The 16,231-nt window shown below is 36.7% G+C and overlaps 1 protein-coding gene across 5 annotated transcripts in view; it reads left to right on the top strand.

The window, feature by feature from the left end:
- Positions 1–16,231, top strand: part of utrn (utrophin) — a 221,429-nt gene that overhangs the window by 17,652 nt on the left and 187,546 nt on the right. For 4 of the 5 annotated variants that reach the window (XM_065286533.1, XM_065286535.1, XM_065286534.1 and 1 more), the window contains exons 3-7: positions 7,683–7,744; positions 10,391–10,483; positions 10,932–11,009; positions 13,976–14,068; positions 14,155–14,327. In XM_065286533.1, coding sequence (XP_065142605.1) covers positions 7,683–7,744; positions 10,391–10,483; positions 10,932–11,009; positions 13,976–14,068; positions 14,155–14,327 — 499 coding nt within the window. Of the gene's footprint in view, positions 1–1,925; positions 2,109–7,682; positions 7,745–10,390; positions 10,484–10,931; positions 11,010–13,975; positions 14,069–14,154; positions 14,328–16,231 lie in introns of those variants that run through there. The other variant, XM_065286531.2, reaches the window with a different exon arrangement.

Below are 16,231 nucleotides of genomic sequence, written 5' to 3'. Positions count from 1 at the left end.
ACCTGAACACGCTAAAGTTTTTGATTTAATTTATTTAAGAACTATGTGCAGTGACTATAAAAGAGTTATATAATACAAGAAAACATATAATACGTCTTACTATTTCCACACAGTTCATTTTGTACATGAATTAATTGTGTATTTATTCATATATCATTTTAGTTAGGATAATTAGGATAGTTAAAGGAAGTTATGCATTTGTGCACTGTAAAAAATAAAAAGTTGTACTTAACTTAAATTTTCAAGGCAACTTGCTGCACAGCTTTTTTGAGTTTACTCAACTCTTGGATGATGTAGTTCACCTAACTCAATTTACTGAGTAATGTCAACTTACACCAAAAAAGTTGAACCAACTTAAACTGATTAGGTAATAAGCAAATTTCTATGTTTACTCAACTAGTGACTAAGTTGGGTAAAGAGTAATTTAGTAAATCCAAATGTAACTAATCTACATGTTTTGGACTGTGGGAGTGTACACAGAAAGGTCTCATAAACAAAGTCTTTGTCTGACTTAAACCAGAGACCTTTTTGCTGTGAGGCAACAATGATACGCGCTAACTCATTGTAACAAGGAACAAACATAATTCTTTAAAAATTACTCTAAATACAACATATAACTAACATTAACAACATAACAACATGAATAAAGCCAGCAAACATTAAAACAGTCCTTTTTTTAGTAAATATTAACCAAAGAAGTGAAATGCATGCTGGGAACCATTCCGACCATTGTTTTTTTTTAAATTGCTTGTTCAGATTACTCAGTTTGGCAAGTTGGGTGAACGAATTGGACAAAACCTTTTACATCTAAGTCCAGTCAACAAAATAATTTTTGTTAGCTGAATGATTATGCTCTTTTCATTCAGTGAACACAAAATAATCAACTGACGCCCTTCAACAAAGAAATCTTTGTTCAAGTTACTTAATGTTCTTTGTTGAATGAACATTTTAAAGTTGGATTTTTTACAGTGCATGTTTATATATACATATATACTGTACACACACACACATATGATGTAAACAAAAACCTTTATTCTGCTATAGATTAATCGTGATTAATCATTGCATCCCTATTTGTATGAATGAACTGAAGGTCTGGGAACCATGGCCGCTATGAATGGACAAAGACAGGACATATGACTGACACATAAAGCAACCAATCACGGTTCCATTTGTGCCACATCACGTTTAGAGCTGCGGAGATTTTGGCACAATAACAGATGGGTGTTCAACCTTCATTCACGGATGTCTCTAAAGTTTTTAACAGCAATATAAAACATGTTAAAATATGCATACTTTTAAAAATGCAACATTTATTCGATATTGATGAAGGATACTGTCACCCCTGTAAACACAGCAGCTTTCTTCTTCGATCAGACGGCTAAGTGTTGTTTCCAGACACACATCTTAATTCAACCAATGAGAGGATGACTTTGAATCTGCTAAAGTGTTTTAAGTTAAGTGTTGCATATGCTTCAGACATTCAGCCAAGGGTCTGTGTGCTTGAGATCTGAGACTAGGGGTTCACTAGAAAGACTTTAGGGCTGAACCATGATCAGGGCACGGATCCAGGGCTTTTTTCTTGTGTGGAAAAGTGCAGATTGAGTTCCTGAAAAAGGGGCAAGAGGGATGCCATTAAAGAGCCATTTTTCTTTAACCAGATAGGTTTAAAGATGGCCATAAACTCCTCGTGACTTCTTTTGCATGCACTGGCGTGTTTGAGTACAAGAGAGAATGATTAGAAACGTGTTTAACAAACAAGGAAGTATGTCTTTATTTTTAGAAGGATGGCATATGTGTGTTGATGTACGTCATTGGTTTGCGCGTGTGTGTGTGTCTGTTTCTGTTTCTCTGACAGGATGTGAGCTGACACATAATACGTTGAGAGCAACTTGCCACATATTTCCCAGCATGCATTGCATGCAGCAGCATCTCTCTCCTCAGACATCATCTGAACTTCCTGTGTGTAGTTTTTCTCCGTATCTCTTTTCATCCCTGTGTTCTTCTCCTCTATGGAGTGAATGGTATGAACATGAGTAAGTGGTTGCAGTGGAGAAAGCGCAGCTTCTTTAGGAAACACAGGAAGAAGTTTTCTTTTCCTCAGTTAGGTAAGGGCTCAACTCTTTACTTCCTGATTCACAACACGTCTTTTATCTTTTGTTGAGCTGTCCGTTCTGAAGCCACTTATATGATGGTGGGCATCTCATGACAGATGGGTCGTTGGATGCTGGACTAGCTTTAGCATCTGTAGATGAGTTATCTGTTTGTTTGTTTGTGCGTGCATAGCTCACCTGCAGTAAGTTCATTTGTTTGAAACCAACAGTTTTAATGGTAAAAGCCTAAAAAGAAATAATACTCGTATGCCAGTTTAGGATTCAGCTATAAATAAGCTGTTTTTTGATTCTGCTGAAATCTGTAACTGCTTTCACAACATTTGTTTTGACCAGCTTGACACAACAACATTTGCTCAAACATCGGCATGACTTTATGGTGCCACTGGTTACCGATAAATTCATTACTTTCTTTACGCTTAATCAAACTTATTCTTCAAAGCATGTTTATACGTTTTATCATTCCATTACTTTACATTTGGTTATCATGGTGACCTGTCATATGGTTGTCAAGGCGACCCATGAAGCCAGTCATGCTCTTGGCCCTGTGCATGCTGGGATGTTTTTTTCACAGAGACGTGTGTGTATTCTGTTAGTGGAGCACAACATACATTCCCACCCCACCTTCTCTCTCTCTCTCTCTCTGTCTCTCTCTCTCTGTCTCTCTCTCTCTCTCTCTCTCTCTCTCTCTCTCTCTCTCTCTCTCTCTCTCTCTCTCTCTCTCTCTCTCTCTCTCTCTCTCTCACTTGTTGATAAAGTGGGCACAGAGGATAGAGGAATGTGAGATTGGACAGTAGAACCGCTTTTTTGCTTGTGATCTTTCATCTGTTGGTTTATGACTCTATGGCTTCACACAGTATGAAACTCAGAGGTAGGTAACTGTAGACTTTGTCTTCATGTTTGTGCTGTGAAGGGAACCAATGTTAAATTTGGGCATGTAAAGCGATTAGAAATATGACCTGGATGTATCATCATGAGGTTGGTTATCGCTGTCTACTGACCTGTAGGGGTAGTTTCCCGAACAGGGTTTATCCTAGTCCTAGACTAAAATGCATGTTTGAGCTGCTTTAATTTCAAAACACCTTTTGACATATTTTAACATATATCAGCACCATTGATTTGTCTCAAGATGCACACCAGTACAGTTTTTTGTAAGGTTTGTTTTAATAGTCCTAAAATAGCTAAGGCCTGGATTAATCTAAACCCTGTCTGGGAAACCGCTCATAATGTTTAGGTTTCTTGGTGGATGTTAAGAATGTAAACGTGAGCCGCAAAAATTAGATGCTCTCGGCATATATTAAACGTTCATCAAATCTTTGCCTCAGGCCATTCATACCGTTTGTTGGCAGAATTCATTAGGGTCTAATAAAAATGCTAATTTACAAGAAAAATGTCGTACGCACTCAGATGGTTTTGCATTTCAGCTCTTCATATACTAAAAAGTTTTTTTCTAGTGCTTTTCTGGGGCGATTTTTATTTCTAGGTCATATTTTTGTTTATTGATGCTCTCCAGTCAGCTAATACCCTACATAACCACGCTTATGTTATGTCTGGTCATGGTCGTGGTCCTAATCATCTTTTTAAAAAATTTTTTGTGCTTGTTACTGGGTAGCTGTATATTATCTCTTCCAAATAAATTGGATAAATGCAAGTAGCGGTGTGATGCTTGTTTGAAAGTTACACTATAGTTGTCATTTGTATTTTGTCTGTACTGTATATGGGACTTAAAACTTGAATTTATTTGATAACACGAATGCTGTTTTTGGAATCGTGTTGGTAAATGAGAGTTTTTCTTCCACTTTATCTCCCGCTTTCTTGATCCAGACAAGCTCGGGCAGGAGACCAAGAGGATCCACCTCCTGAATTATAGGAATTTTATGCATTATGGAATGTCCCATGTCAAAATAAACCCCATATCAGCAGTAAAACGCAGCTTGGATCAAAACAGACAGACATGCATACCTACTTAGCAATTGAAATGAGGGCGTACTGTACACGTTTCTCTAAAGAAAATGCTTGCTGATGTGATGCTTTTATGTTATTCTGCTTGTTAAGTGGCCCAAAATCAAAACAGCTCCACTCCAAGTCTGTTATTTTTCCTTCCCACACACATCCTGAGTATATATCTCTACTGTACGTCTATAGGATTTACTGTCCTTCATTTGTAAATAATAAGACCCATCACTCATGCAAGACACATGATTTAAGTAGTATTATATATGTGATTTGTGACAGCACTACCTAATGGCACGCCAGTGAGCTGAAATAGTTGTAAAACTGAGCACTGTTACTAATCATGCTGATATTATGACATTTTTACACCTGTATTTTTTTGAACAGTCATTTTACACACACACACACACACACACACACACACACACACACACACACACACACACAGATATTTGTTGCCGTATAGAGTCACTCTAGGAATGTCAGGGTTTAGATAAAAGGCAAGTGTTTGCCTGTGCGTGTATGAGGGATGTGCGTTTATCATTGCATATTTCTAATGACAGCAAAATCCCATATTCAGTCACAAAACGATTGTTTTGTGTACATTATTTTAATGCTTACCTCAAAATATTAATGTTGAACTCTTAGAATGTACAAACACAAGATTGTAAAGTCCCAAAACACTTCTAGCTATGTAGATTTTAGCTTAAACTGTATTCTACTTTGACCAGCTGTCTTAGTACAGGCCAAATACTGTCATATATTGCCCACAGTTTGAAGAGACTGTTGCTGAGCAAGTTAGTTAAACTGTTGTTGTGTTTCAGGTTTTTGTGTGATATTAAAACGTATTTGTAACATCTGGGTTACCATGTGTTATTAGTTTTGTGTGGTTGATGTCTGGGAATAACAAACCTGCAAATGTGGCGACTGGCCAATCAGAATCAAGCAGTCCAATGAGCTTTGTAATAACTATAGTTACAGTAGTTATAGTTATCCAAAATCACATGTGATTTAATAGCATAGACATTTGAACATAACTCTATGCCCTAACAAAAATAGCAAAAAAACAAATTTTCAGTGTTCAAAATTTAAGTGAAATGTAGGGATGCACGGAAAATAAATTTCTTGGCCGAAACTGAATAAAATGAAAAACTTATAATAAATAATCAAACAATTATTTTTTAATTTTCCTAATTATTTTGCCAGTTTTTTCACCATTGCACAATTTCAGAACAATTTCAGTTACATTTTCAGAATGTAATTTTTACTATATTTATTTTACATTATTTAATGACATTTTTTTAACATTCCAACAGTCATTAAAGGGATAGTTCGGCCAAAAACGATATTAAACCCATGATTTACTCACCCCCAAGCTGTCCGAGTTGCATATGTCCATCGTTTTTCAGACAAACACATTTTCGGATATTTTAGAAAATGTTTTAGATTTTTCAGTTGATTAAATGCAATGTTACGGGGTCCACAACCTTAAAGTCCAAAAAAAGTGCGTCCATCCTTCACAAATTAAATCCAAACGGCTCCAGGACGATAAACAAAGGTCTTCTGAGGGTAATCCGCGCGGTGTTGTTGTAGAAATATCCATATTTAAAACTTTATTAACGTAAATAAATACCTTCCGGTAGCGCCGCCATCTTAGTCACGTCCGCATTCAGGGTGAGACCTTACGCAGCCTACGGAGTCTACTCTGCTGCTGCTCTGTGCCCCCCCCCCCTCCGAATTTGTCATACGTCACTAAGAAAAGTGCGAATACTCTCTCCTGAGTCTAAGATGGCGACGCTACCGGAAGGTATTTATTTACGTTAATAAAGTTTTAAATATGGATATTTCTACAACAACACCGCGTGGATTACCCTCAGAAGACCTTTGTTTATCATCCTGGAGCCGTTTGGATTTAATTTGTGAAGAATGGATGCACTTTTTTTGGACTTGAAGGTCGTGGACTATGGGTAGACCCCGTAACATTACATTTAATCAACAGAAAGATCTAAAACATTTTCTAAAATATCCAAAAATGTGTTTGTCTGAAAAACAATGGACATATGCAACTCGGACAGCTTGGGGGTGAGTAAATCATGGGTTTAATATCATTTTTGGCCGAACTATCCCTTTAAAGGACCTTTTACACTTGGTCACTTCTCTGATCAGATAGCTACAGATAAACTTGTTTAAACTGTTCCAGTTACATTTGACCACTGAAATGAGTCTTGGCTAAATGAAAATTAATCTGATCTTCTATTCCTGTGCAAAATGCAAATAACCTATTCATTACTCTCTACCTTAAGAAACTTGCAACAACGCTTATATAGCACTGTATGTTAAGCAGCGGATACGCGCCTGCATGCACGGTCAAGCACGAGCAAAGTGAGAGAGAGAGACGCCGGCACGATTGACAGGAGATGAGAGAGGAAAAAGCGCTCTAACAAAAAGCTTATTTATGTTTGACCTTAAGATCTAAAGATGACCAGTCACGTCTCTGATGATGATTGGTTTATTTCTTGTGTGTGATCGGTCTGTTTCCTGCTGCTGTTTTGTGTCTGGTTGTTTTTTTTTTACTGAGATGGGTTGGTTTCTCACTGCTGTTTCGTGTGCATGTATGTTGTAGTTTCTTCATCTCTGTAGCTTGAGGCACATTCCTGACTTTTTGCCCTTCATTTACACCGCCACACACACAAAAGAGCAGGTGACCTGGCAGACTGATGGTCTTAACCTTTGGTCTAAGGTTCATGCTGGTTTACACAGTGCTGACCGGGGCAGCAGTATTAGTTTATGTAGTTTATGTTTTGGATACTGTTTGTGTGTGAGAAACAAGACTCACACAAGCTTTGTATAGATTTAAAAAGGAATTAAGGATGGCATTATGATGCCAGTTTTGTATTGCTTTGACTTTTTATTTTTTTGTAACTGACATCTTTTGATTGACAGACTGTAGCTGCGTTTCTATTACAAATTTGCACAAAAAAAAAGAATTATTTTCTAAATGTTGACAAAAGACACATTTATTTTACGTGTTTCCATTGGCATTGCAAATTGCAATGTCAATTTGTACAATATAAAGGGTAATGGAAATGCAGGTACTGTGATGTGTCAGTATGTCTAAGAGGGCTTTGATCTAGTTATAGGTAAGTGCACATAACCTATTCAGACTTTGGTTGTGTTTGGGATGGCATACTAAATATACCACCCACTGTTTCTAAATGTCACCTACTGCATTTACCAAATTGTGCAGTATACTACATAACTACAAAGCTTAATGTATGGCTATACTGTTGTTTCCCACAATGCATTGCAGAATGGCAAACTTGCATCACTCCTAACACCAGTGCAATATGTTGGTCTGCTTTTCACAAGGCTATGGCTCTGAAAGGATTTGCCTATTATGGCCAATAACTGATATGATAACTGTAATAAAAATGATTGTATTATTAAATATCTCATTCAATACAATAAAAATAGTTCTTGTTACAGGTGAAGAAGAGTTTGATATGTTTTTTTGCTTTGTACTTATTCCCGCACAAACTTCCACTGAATTATGATGTGCTATAATATCAGCCCTTTTATCTTTATTCATCTCTCTCTTTCTTCTTATCTTCGCTTCAGATGAACATGACGCTGTCCAGAAGAAAACCTTCACAAAGTGGATCAATGCTCAGTTCTCCAAGGTAAGCAAACAGTCCCAGCTGAGCTCCTGCTGAACTTCTGAACCGCTACTTTTATGGCTGATCTCAGTGCTCATCTCTTGAAGAATTTCTCACATTGTGCCAGAGATCTAAAACTTTAGACCTTCTAAACTCTTGAGTTTATCTTTTAGGCAAAGAGGCACTCAAGGCTTTGATATACTTTAAACATAGTTACAACTAAAATGAGGACGACACTCAGTGGAGTGATCATATTTACAATACAACCTTATCACATAAAATATATGGACACAGATGTTCATTAAAATATTAATTTAGGTGTCCATCTGTTTGTACATAGTAACTTTGTGACTTTGAGCTGTAAGTGTATTGTGATCCTTTCTTGAATCTCTATTGGAAACCATAAAATTAGAGATGCAGCAATATTTCCCCACCAATACGAGAGACAAATTACTTAGACTGAAATCTTCCGATACCAATGCTGATATCGACAGTTTGGTGGTTATATTAAAGAGACACGCCAACTTTTTGGGGACTTTAGCTTATCCACCGTATCCCCCAGAGTCAGATAAGTCCATACATAACTTTTTCATCTCAGTGCTTGCCGTAACTCTGACTGAGGTACCCACTGCTAGCTGCGTTTACCACAAAGACTGGAAGTAAATGGCTCCAGCTAGCATACTCCTCCCAATAAGTGACAAAATAACGGCAACATTTTCCTATTTATATGTTGTGATTTGTATAGTCACAGCGTGTACAAATAGCAAGTTCATATGAGACACAGACATCTATTAATCGTATACATACCGGAACTATATTCTCAGAGAGCGAAGCACTGCTACTTGGGCGGAGTTGGAGTTATTTTGTCACTAATTGGGAGCAGTATGCTAGCTGGAGCCATTTACTTCTAGTCTTTGTGCTAAGCTAGGCTAGCAGTGGGTGTGTCAATCAGAGTTACGGCACCCATGGACATAAAAAAGTTAAGTATGGACTTATCTAACTCTGGGGGATACGGTGAATAAGCTAAAGTCCCAAAAAGTTGGCTAGCTTCTTTTACTAAATTCTGAAGATAATATTTTCTGAATGTTATTCATTCATATAGTGACCATAAATAGTGCACATTAAACTAGTGATGTTTAAATTTTCTATACACAGAACTCAAATTTATTGCATTTTCCTGTTCTCCTTTGATTGACAGGATATATTGTCAGTGACTATGGGCCGTTTTATTTTCCGAAAAATCGCTTTTATAGATCGATACAGATTTTTGGCCAATGTATCGGTACATCTCTACATGTAATGCACTATAAAAAATAATATTCTTACTTCTCTGTTTAAATATCTAAAAATTCTTAATTAAGAAAATAATTGTAGTTTTAAGACAAAACACATACAATTTAAAGCAACACTATGTAGTTTCCATGTAAAAATGACTTACAGCTCCCCCATGTGGTTGAAAAGCGCAACAGTGCCTGGTATCAGACACTCTTCTGCAGGCAGGGGGAGGGGTGGGGCTGTGTTTCCTACCCTCCACCGCCACTTTCAGAGTGTGCTTGTAGCAGCTAGGAGGCTGCTCAGGTTGCAGCAACAGTACAATTTGTCCAGTTAAAAGTTGTTCTATCACTGAAATAATTTTCGAGACATTATTTAAAGGTACAAAAACTACATAGTGTTGCTTTAAGTGAATTTGTGCTTAAACCAAGCAAAACATTTTGAAAATTTCTGAAACACTTAATTCAAGAAAAAATTGCCAGTTCTAGCCTGTTTAACGCATAAATTCACTTAAATTGTATATTTTTTTGTCTAAAAACTAGACTTATTTTCCTAGATCATTTTGCTCATCAAAATTTGCACTTGGTGACATATATCCGAGTGAAACCAGCTTCTAAAATGAAATAAGGCAGGACTGGATTTGAATTAGTTCATCGAGCTCTGATTGGATCATTTGAAGTTGGGTTGTGTTGCTAATTGCTAATCGCTGCGATCGGCACATGAACTTATAAAAAATAATGAAGCCCACAGATAAGTCATTTGTAAAAAATAACACAATATTTCAAAACGATTGACAGTTTTTCATTTTATTTCATGGCGACTTTAATAATATAATATAATATTCTAATTATAAAATATATGAAATGAGAGATGATAATGAACATTGGCAGGAGGTTTGTAGTGAGCGTTCTCTGATTGCTCCTCTGAATGTTTTCTAAACTTCAGCTTGGTTTGGTTTCCTTCAGTCATGTTTTAGTGATGTGTTGTTTTGTTGGTGTCTAAGGTTGGTTTTATTTCATCATTCTCGCACGTAATTCAAGTTAATGAGGGCAGACAGTTTGCATGTAAACAGAATGATGGACACAAACATACACTGATCATTTCTCAAAGTTTTGGATATTAAAATACTTTCATAGATAAGCCACTTCTGAAAAGTGTAAACATAGTGAATCACTGTGGTGTTATGAAAACACTTCTCAATAAAAAGGTTGATACAGGGTAGCGCTTTCTGTTTACCAACCAGTGAAAGGCTTATTTACACAGATCATGTGCTGACACTAATGGTACATTTGGCTTGTTTTATTTTTTATGTCCAGGATGTTTTCACAATTTCAGTGGAGAGAGCTTTGTGATGACAGAAATTGTATTGATGTAAATGATTTTGTGTATGTGTTTCAGACTGGAAAGCCGACTATTAAAGACATGTTCTCCGACCTGAGAGATGGAAAAAAACTGCTTGATCTTCTAGAGGGTCTCACTGGATCTAAACTGGTGTGTGTGTGTGCGTGTGTGTTTGTTATATTATACAGTATGTTTGTGTATATATTGAGTGGTTTAGAGTATATCCGGTTTGTAATGTCTTTAACCAATGCATTTATATTTAGCCGTAACCAATGACAGCTGAGAGATGACATCACATTTTCATTTCCTTTCTTCTGCATTTATAAACCTGATAATTTTAGCCACTGACCCTCAGTGATCAGAGTTACAGTCCATATGAGCACTGTACCATTGATAAAAAACACTGGTGTGGTACCAGAGTAGAGTTGTGGTTTGAGATTGTACTACCATGCCATTAAATGATGTACCATGATACTGAAGCATGTATCTCTCTCTCTCTCTCTCTCTCTCTCTCTCTCTCTCTCTCTCTCTCTCTCTCTCTCTCTCTCTCTCTCTCTCTCTCTCTCTCTCTCTCTCTCTCTCTCTCTCTCTCTGTCAGATCAAAGAGCGTGGCTCCACTAGAGTTCACTCCCTCAACAATGTCAACAAAGTCCTGCAAGTGCTTCATCAGAACAGCGTGAGTCTCTCTCTATTTCTCTATCTCTCTGTGTGTGTGTCCTTGCTGCTAGTGGATACTCTGGGCTTGAGCTGTGGGTAAAGCATTATTTATATTCCTCTGACAGACGCTGCCTAAGGAATCTACAGCAAGGACGTCTAATTAAAATGCTTTATGGTTCATGTGTCATTTAACCACATTAGTGTGCTGGTTGATTTTGACATCTCCTCTGTTTTGTGCTCTGATGGTTCAAGGCAATACATCATAAAAACATACAACAAAACAACACAATTACATGTCTAGGGGTGGGGGGTATGACCAAAAATCCATTTCACGGAATGAGTCATTTTATTTCACGGTAACAGTATATTTTACGGTATACATGTTTTTCAGTTTATATTTGCTTTTGGAATATAGAAATTTGTTGCTTACTGTAGCTCACCACAGTTTTAAAATATGGTAGAGTTTAAGCTAGTGTTAAAGTAAAAATGTCAAGAAGATAACAACAGATTAAGTCTTGATAGACAGAATCTTGTTTTTAAATCAGTTATTATTTTATAGATTATTGAACACTGCAAAAAATGATTTTCAAGAAATAAATTCTTAGTAGTTTTGTCTTGTTTTCAGTATAAATATCTAAAAATATCTTAAATTAAGATGCTTTTTCTTGATGAGCAAAGCAAGTCTAGTTTTTAGACCAAAAATATCAAATTTAAGTGATTATGTGCATAAAACAAGCAAACAAATCTGCCAAAGGGGTAAGCAAAAAATCTTGAACATTTTTCTTAAACACTAATTTGAGAAAAATTCAAGAAAAAATCTAGAAAAAATTGCTTACCCCATTGGCAGATTATTTTTGCTTGTTTTATGCACGTAATCACTTAAATTTGATATTTTTGGTCTAAAAACTAGACTTATTTTCTTGGGTCGTTTTGCTCATCAAGAAAATGCATCTTAATTTACAAATGTTTAGATTTTTTTTACTGAAAACAAGACAAAAATAGCCTACTAAGATTTTTTTTCTTGAAAATCATTTTTTGCAGTGAAGATATGGTACACTGCAAAAAATGACTTTGTTACTTAGTATTTTTGTCTGGTTTTCAGTACAAATATCTAAAAATTGTTAAATTAAGATGCATTTTCTTGATGAGCAAAATTACCTAAGAAAATAAATCTAGTTTTTGATAAAAAAAAATTCTCACCCCATTGGCAGATTATTTAGCTTGTTTTAAGCAATTCATTTAAATTGTTTATTTTTGGTCTAAAAATAGATTTGTTTTGGTCATTTTGCTTATAAAGAAAATGCATTGATTTAAGAATTTTTAGATATTTGTACTAAAAACAAGACTACGTAAGAACATATTTTTTGCAGTGTATGCCTTGTATTTTGTATTTATGCATATAGTACATTAAAAATAGCATATGATGTATGATAGGCAGATCTCTAGATATGGATATTACAAATATGAATCTGTTTTAAGGTTTTGGCGCTCTTTACTTTCTGTTAGACCTTAATCGTTGCGTCTCTTTCTCATCTTTTTGATTGAAGTTGTTTGTACTAGAAGCAAATGGCGCGTCAAACAACATCGCTCCAGCAGCGCACGCGTCACTGATATAAACGCAAGTTTTGTCTTAGCTTGCTTAATGTTCAGAAAACTTTATAAGCATTATGTGCGAAAAGTGCTTTCTTTATTTCTGTATCTCCTTGAGCAGAGAGACCTGCTGCTGCATGAGAGCAAGCGAAAAAAGAGGGCAAGTGAGAGAAAAAAGACCCGCGGTGGATTCACTGCCACTCATTGTGAAATTACAGAAATTAAGCGTTAATTTGTTATGAGTAGATTATTTTACGTTTCTCTGTTACACTCAGTCAAACATGTGGGAGTGCCAAGTTAGCCACCCCCACTTATTTACACCGCGTAATGCATGGAATAGAAAAATCATCTGTTACATCTGACATTTTATTTCACGGTAACGGAATATACCGTCATACCGCCCAGCCCTATGTACAAAAACAACAAGACATCTATTGTAAACATGGCCAGATATCAGCTGAGTGAAGGACCTTACAGAAATCATTGCCTGCTCCTTTGCTTTGATTGCTTTAAAGTAACACATTTCAGTCTCTCTTGAGTCTTGTGTAGGATGTGATGTTTATATAACACATAGTCCAGATTCTTTGTTCTGCTACTTCAGTAAAAGTTCATCTAAAATTGAAAAATCTCACTTTCTTCAGATGGACATTTTCTGCTGAACTATTCCTTTAAACTCACCCACACATTTATTTACACAGCCGTTGAGATCAATAAGCTTTACACACATCGAACATTGCACACATTAAACATTCAGGTTCTGTTCACTCGCTTAACTAAGCAAACATGACAACTTAAAGTCAAACTATTAAATATGTAAGTGCAGGTTTGGATCATCTACATGAGGTAATCCAGTGGAATTAGTCGTCTTTGAGTCGGGCATGTTTACACAGAGTCACCCATCACGAGATGATATTATAATCCTCTGGAAATCACTGTGTTACTGAGCATTTAAACTGGCCAATAATAGCAGGTTAGGATGATGTAGTTTAATGACCAACAACAAACATACATATGTCTTTATACACAGATTTACCATTAGAGAAACATTTAAAGAGATTAAACTACATTTAAATGACACTTTTATAAAGTCACGTGTGAAATAATGTAGGTCAAGTTTATTATTTATCCATTTGTCTGTTTAGGATAATTGGTTCAAGTTAATATTCCCCACCCATACCCAATCTTTGTAACATTAACCAAAAAGGAAGGACATGTAAAAGGCGAAGAAACAAATTACATTGTAATTAAAGATGATGATGATTTTTTCCGAATAATAAGCGCTGCTGAATCATGTGCACAGTCACAGTCACATTTTTATATTTTTCATAAAAGGTGAAAAGGTTATTTTGGTACTGAAAATACTCTTTAATTTTGTGCATATTTGTTGTCTTGTAGGTGGATTTGGTGAATATTGGAGGGAGTGATATTGTTGATGGCAACCATAAGCTGACTCTAGGACTCATCTGGAGTATTATACTACACTGGCAGGTCAGAAAACACTCACAGTGCTCTCATGCAAACATTTCTCAAAGACTAATACCTGACTGTGTGTGTGCGTCTATCTGTGTGTGCAGGTTAAAGATGTTATGAAGGATGTGATGTCCAGCCTTCAGCAGACCAACAGTGAGAAGATTTTACTGAGCTGGGTGAGAAACTGCACCCGTAGCTATAACGGCGTCAATGTACTCAACTTCACTACAAGCTGGGCGGACGGCCTGGCGTTCAATGCCGTCCTGCACCACTTCAGGTGAGACAAACATACACGCGCTTTCATTGAGCTCTTCACTGCTGTCGCTGTGTAGCAGTCTTACCGTGGGTTCACACCAGCCGCGTTTGAGGCGTCAAAATTGCGTCTACCGCGCCTAGTTTGCCGATTGAACATACTGAGTTTACTCGCTTCATTCGCGCGTGAAATTCTAGTTATCGAGACATTCACGCTGAAATTTGCGTCATGGGAGGGGCTTCTGCGACTCACGTCACTACTAGAGCAAGCTCCTGATTGGTTAATGCGGTGCGTTTTTCCGCCAAAGTTCACATTTTTCAACTTGCGCGTTTGCCGTGGCAACGCTCCATTCGCGTGAACTAGACACGCGAATGAGGCGGAATCACGTCTGCAGCGCTAAACGCCTCATACGCAGCGTGAGACCTCCAGACGCCCGTCAACGCGTCTTCACTTTGACTTCACATTGAAATCACTCGCGTTTGACGCCTCCACCGCGGCTGGTGTGAACGCAGCATTAGGAAGGGGTATGAGCGAAGAGTTTGTAAGAGAGTTTGTGTTCGTGAGACGTTCATAGGGATACACGATTATTCGTAAAAAGATCACAATCTCGATCCACACGAATCTCATTCCTAAATTAAAACACATCGTTTGTCTATCTTACCAGAACATTGAAATATGCGTGGGGACAGCAGTCATCTTGTAAAGGGGGATTTATAAACACTGGGTTGCAAGTGGTTCATTTACAAGCTTTTTCTGTGCTTTAAACACACTGTTTAAACATTTAAACACACACTTTGCTTTCACGGATACACCAGCGGCACATTTATACTGGCCGTGTGATTTGTGGCTGTCAGTCTGTAAATACAACATGATAAGTAGGCCAATTCCCTTTGCTTTACTTGCTAAGGAAGCCTCTTTAAAATGCTTATTTTGCTTTTGCTTTGTTAAAATTCTTCTTGTTTTTTCTTTTTATACTTCCATTTAAAAAAATTGTGGATATTAAAGGTGCAGTGTGTAACTTTTAGAAGAATCCCTTGACAGAAATGCAAAATAATCTACATAACTATATTATTTGTTGTGTATAAAAACCTTTCAAAATGAACCATTATGTTTTTTTTTACCTTAAAATTAGCTGTTTTTATCTATATACAGTACACCGAGGGTCCCCTTACATGGAAGTCGCCATTTTGTGCCACCATGTTTCTACAGAAGCCCTTAACGGACAAACTTTGTTTACCAAGTTTTCTCTGACGATGACGTGTTTGTCCTGTGGTGGCTACCATAGCTTCTCTGTGCGTTTCAAAAGCGAGAGCTGAGCCGTGGACCGAGCCGTTGGTTGCAATTTGATACCTCACCTCTAGATGCTGCTAAAATTTACACACTGCACCTTTAAAATGGATTTTACCTGTCTAGGTGGGTCCTGGATTGATTGTAACTGCTCTTTTCAACCACACAGTATCAATATTACTTTCTGCATTATATATTCAAAATATTTAAATGAATCACAGATCAAAATAGTTTACAGTTTACATATGAACACTAATGTTTAAGATCTAGACCAAACACATTCTTTCATCCAGTAGTAAAACAATTTTAATAGTGAGTCATTGAATCTTTCAGATTTAAAAAAAATAATTCAAACCAATGAAATATTTTTAAAGAAATTGCAGCAATTTATATTTTGTCTTTAGTAAGTTGTTATTTTGTTTGGTTGGCATTCAAAATAGTGGGAGAATCGTGATCTTCATTGAAAAACGAAAATATTGTGATTTAAATGTTTTCCAGAGTCAATCAGCCCAACGTTCAAACGTCTGTTTGGGTTGCTTTTGTCAAACATAAGTGCAGGAATTGAAAACACATGAGCACACACCTTCCCCGTAGGACTTGAAACACCTCTAACAAACATGGGAATGATAAACTTGTGGGCA

Source organism: Paramisgurnus dabryanus, chromosome 21 (assembly GCF_030506205.2).
Source record: "Paramisgurnus dabryanus chromosome 21, PD_genome_1.1, whole genome shotgun sequence".
In the NCBI taxonomy this organism is placed as follows: domain Eukaryota; kingdom Metazoa; phylum Chordata; class Actinopteri; order Cypriniformes; family Cobitidae; genus Paramisgurnus; species Paramisgurnus dabryanus.
Note: the sequence above shows the minus strand (reverse complement) of the source record. Positions and strands in the feature narration are given on the sequence as shown.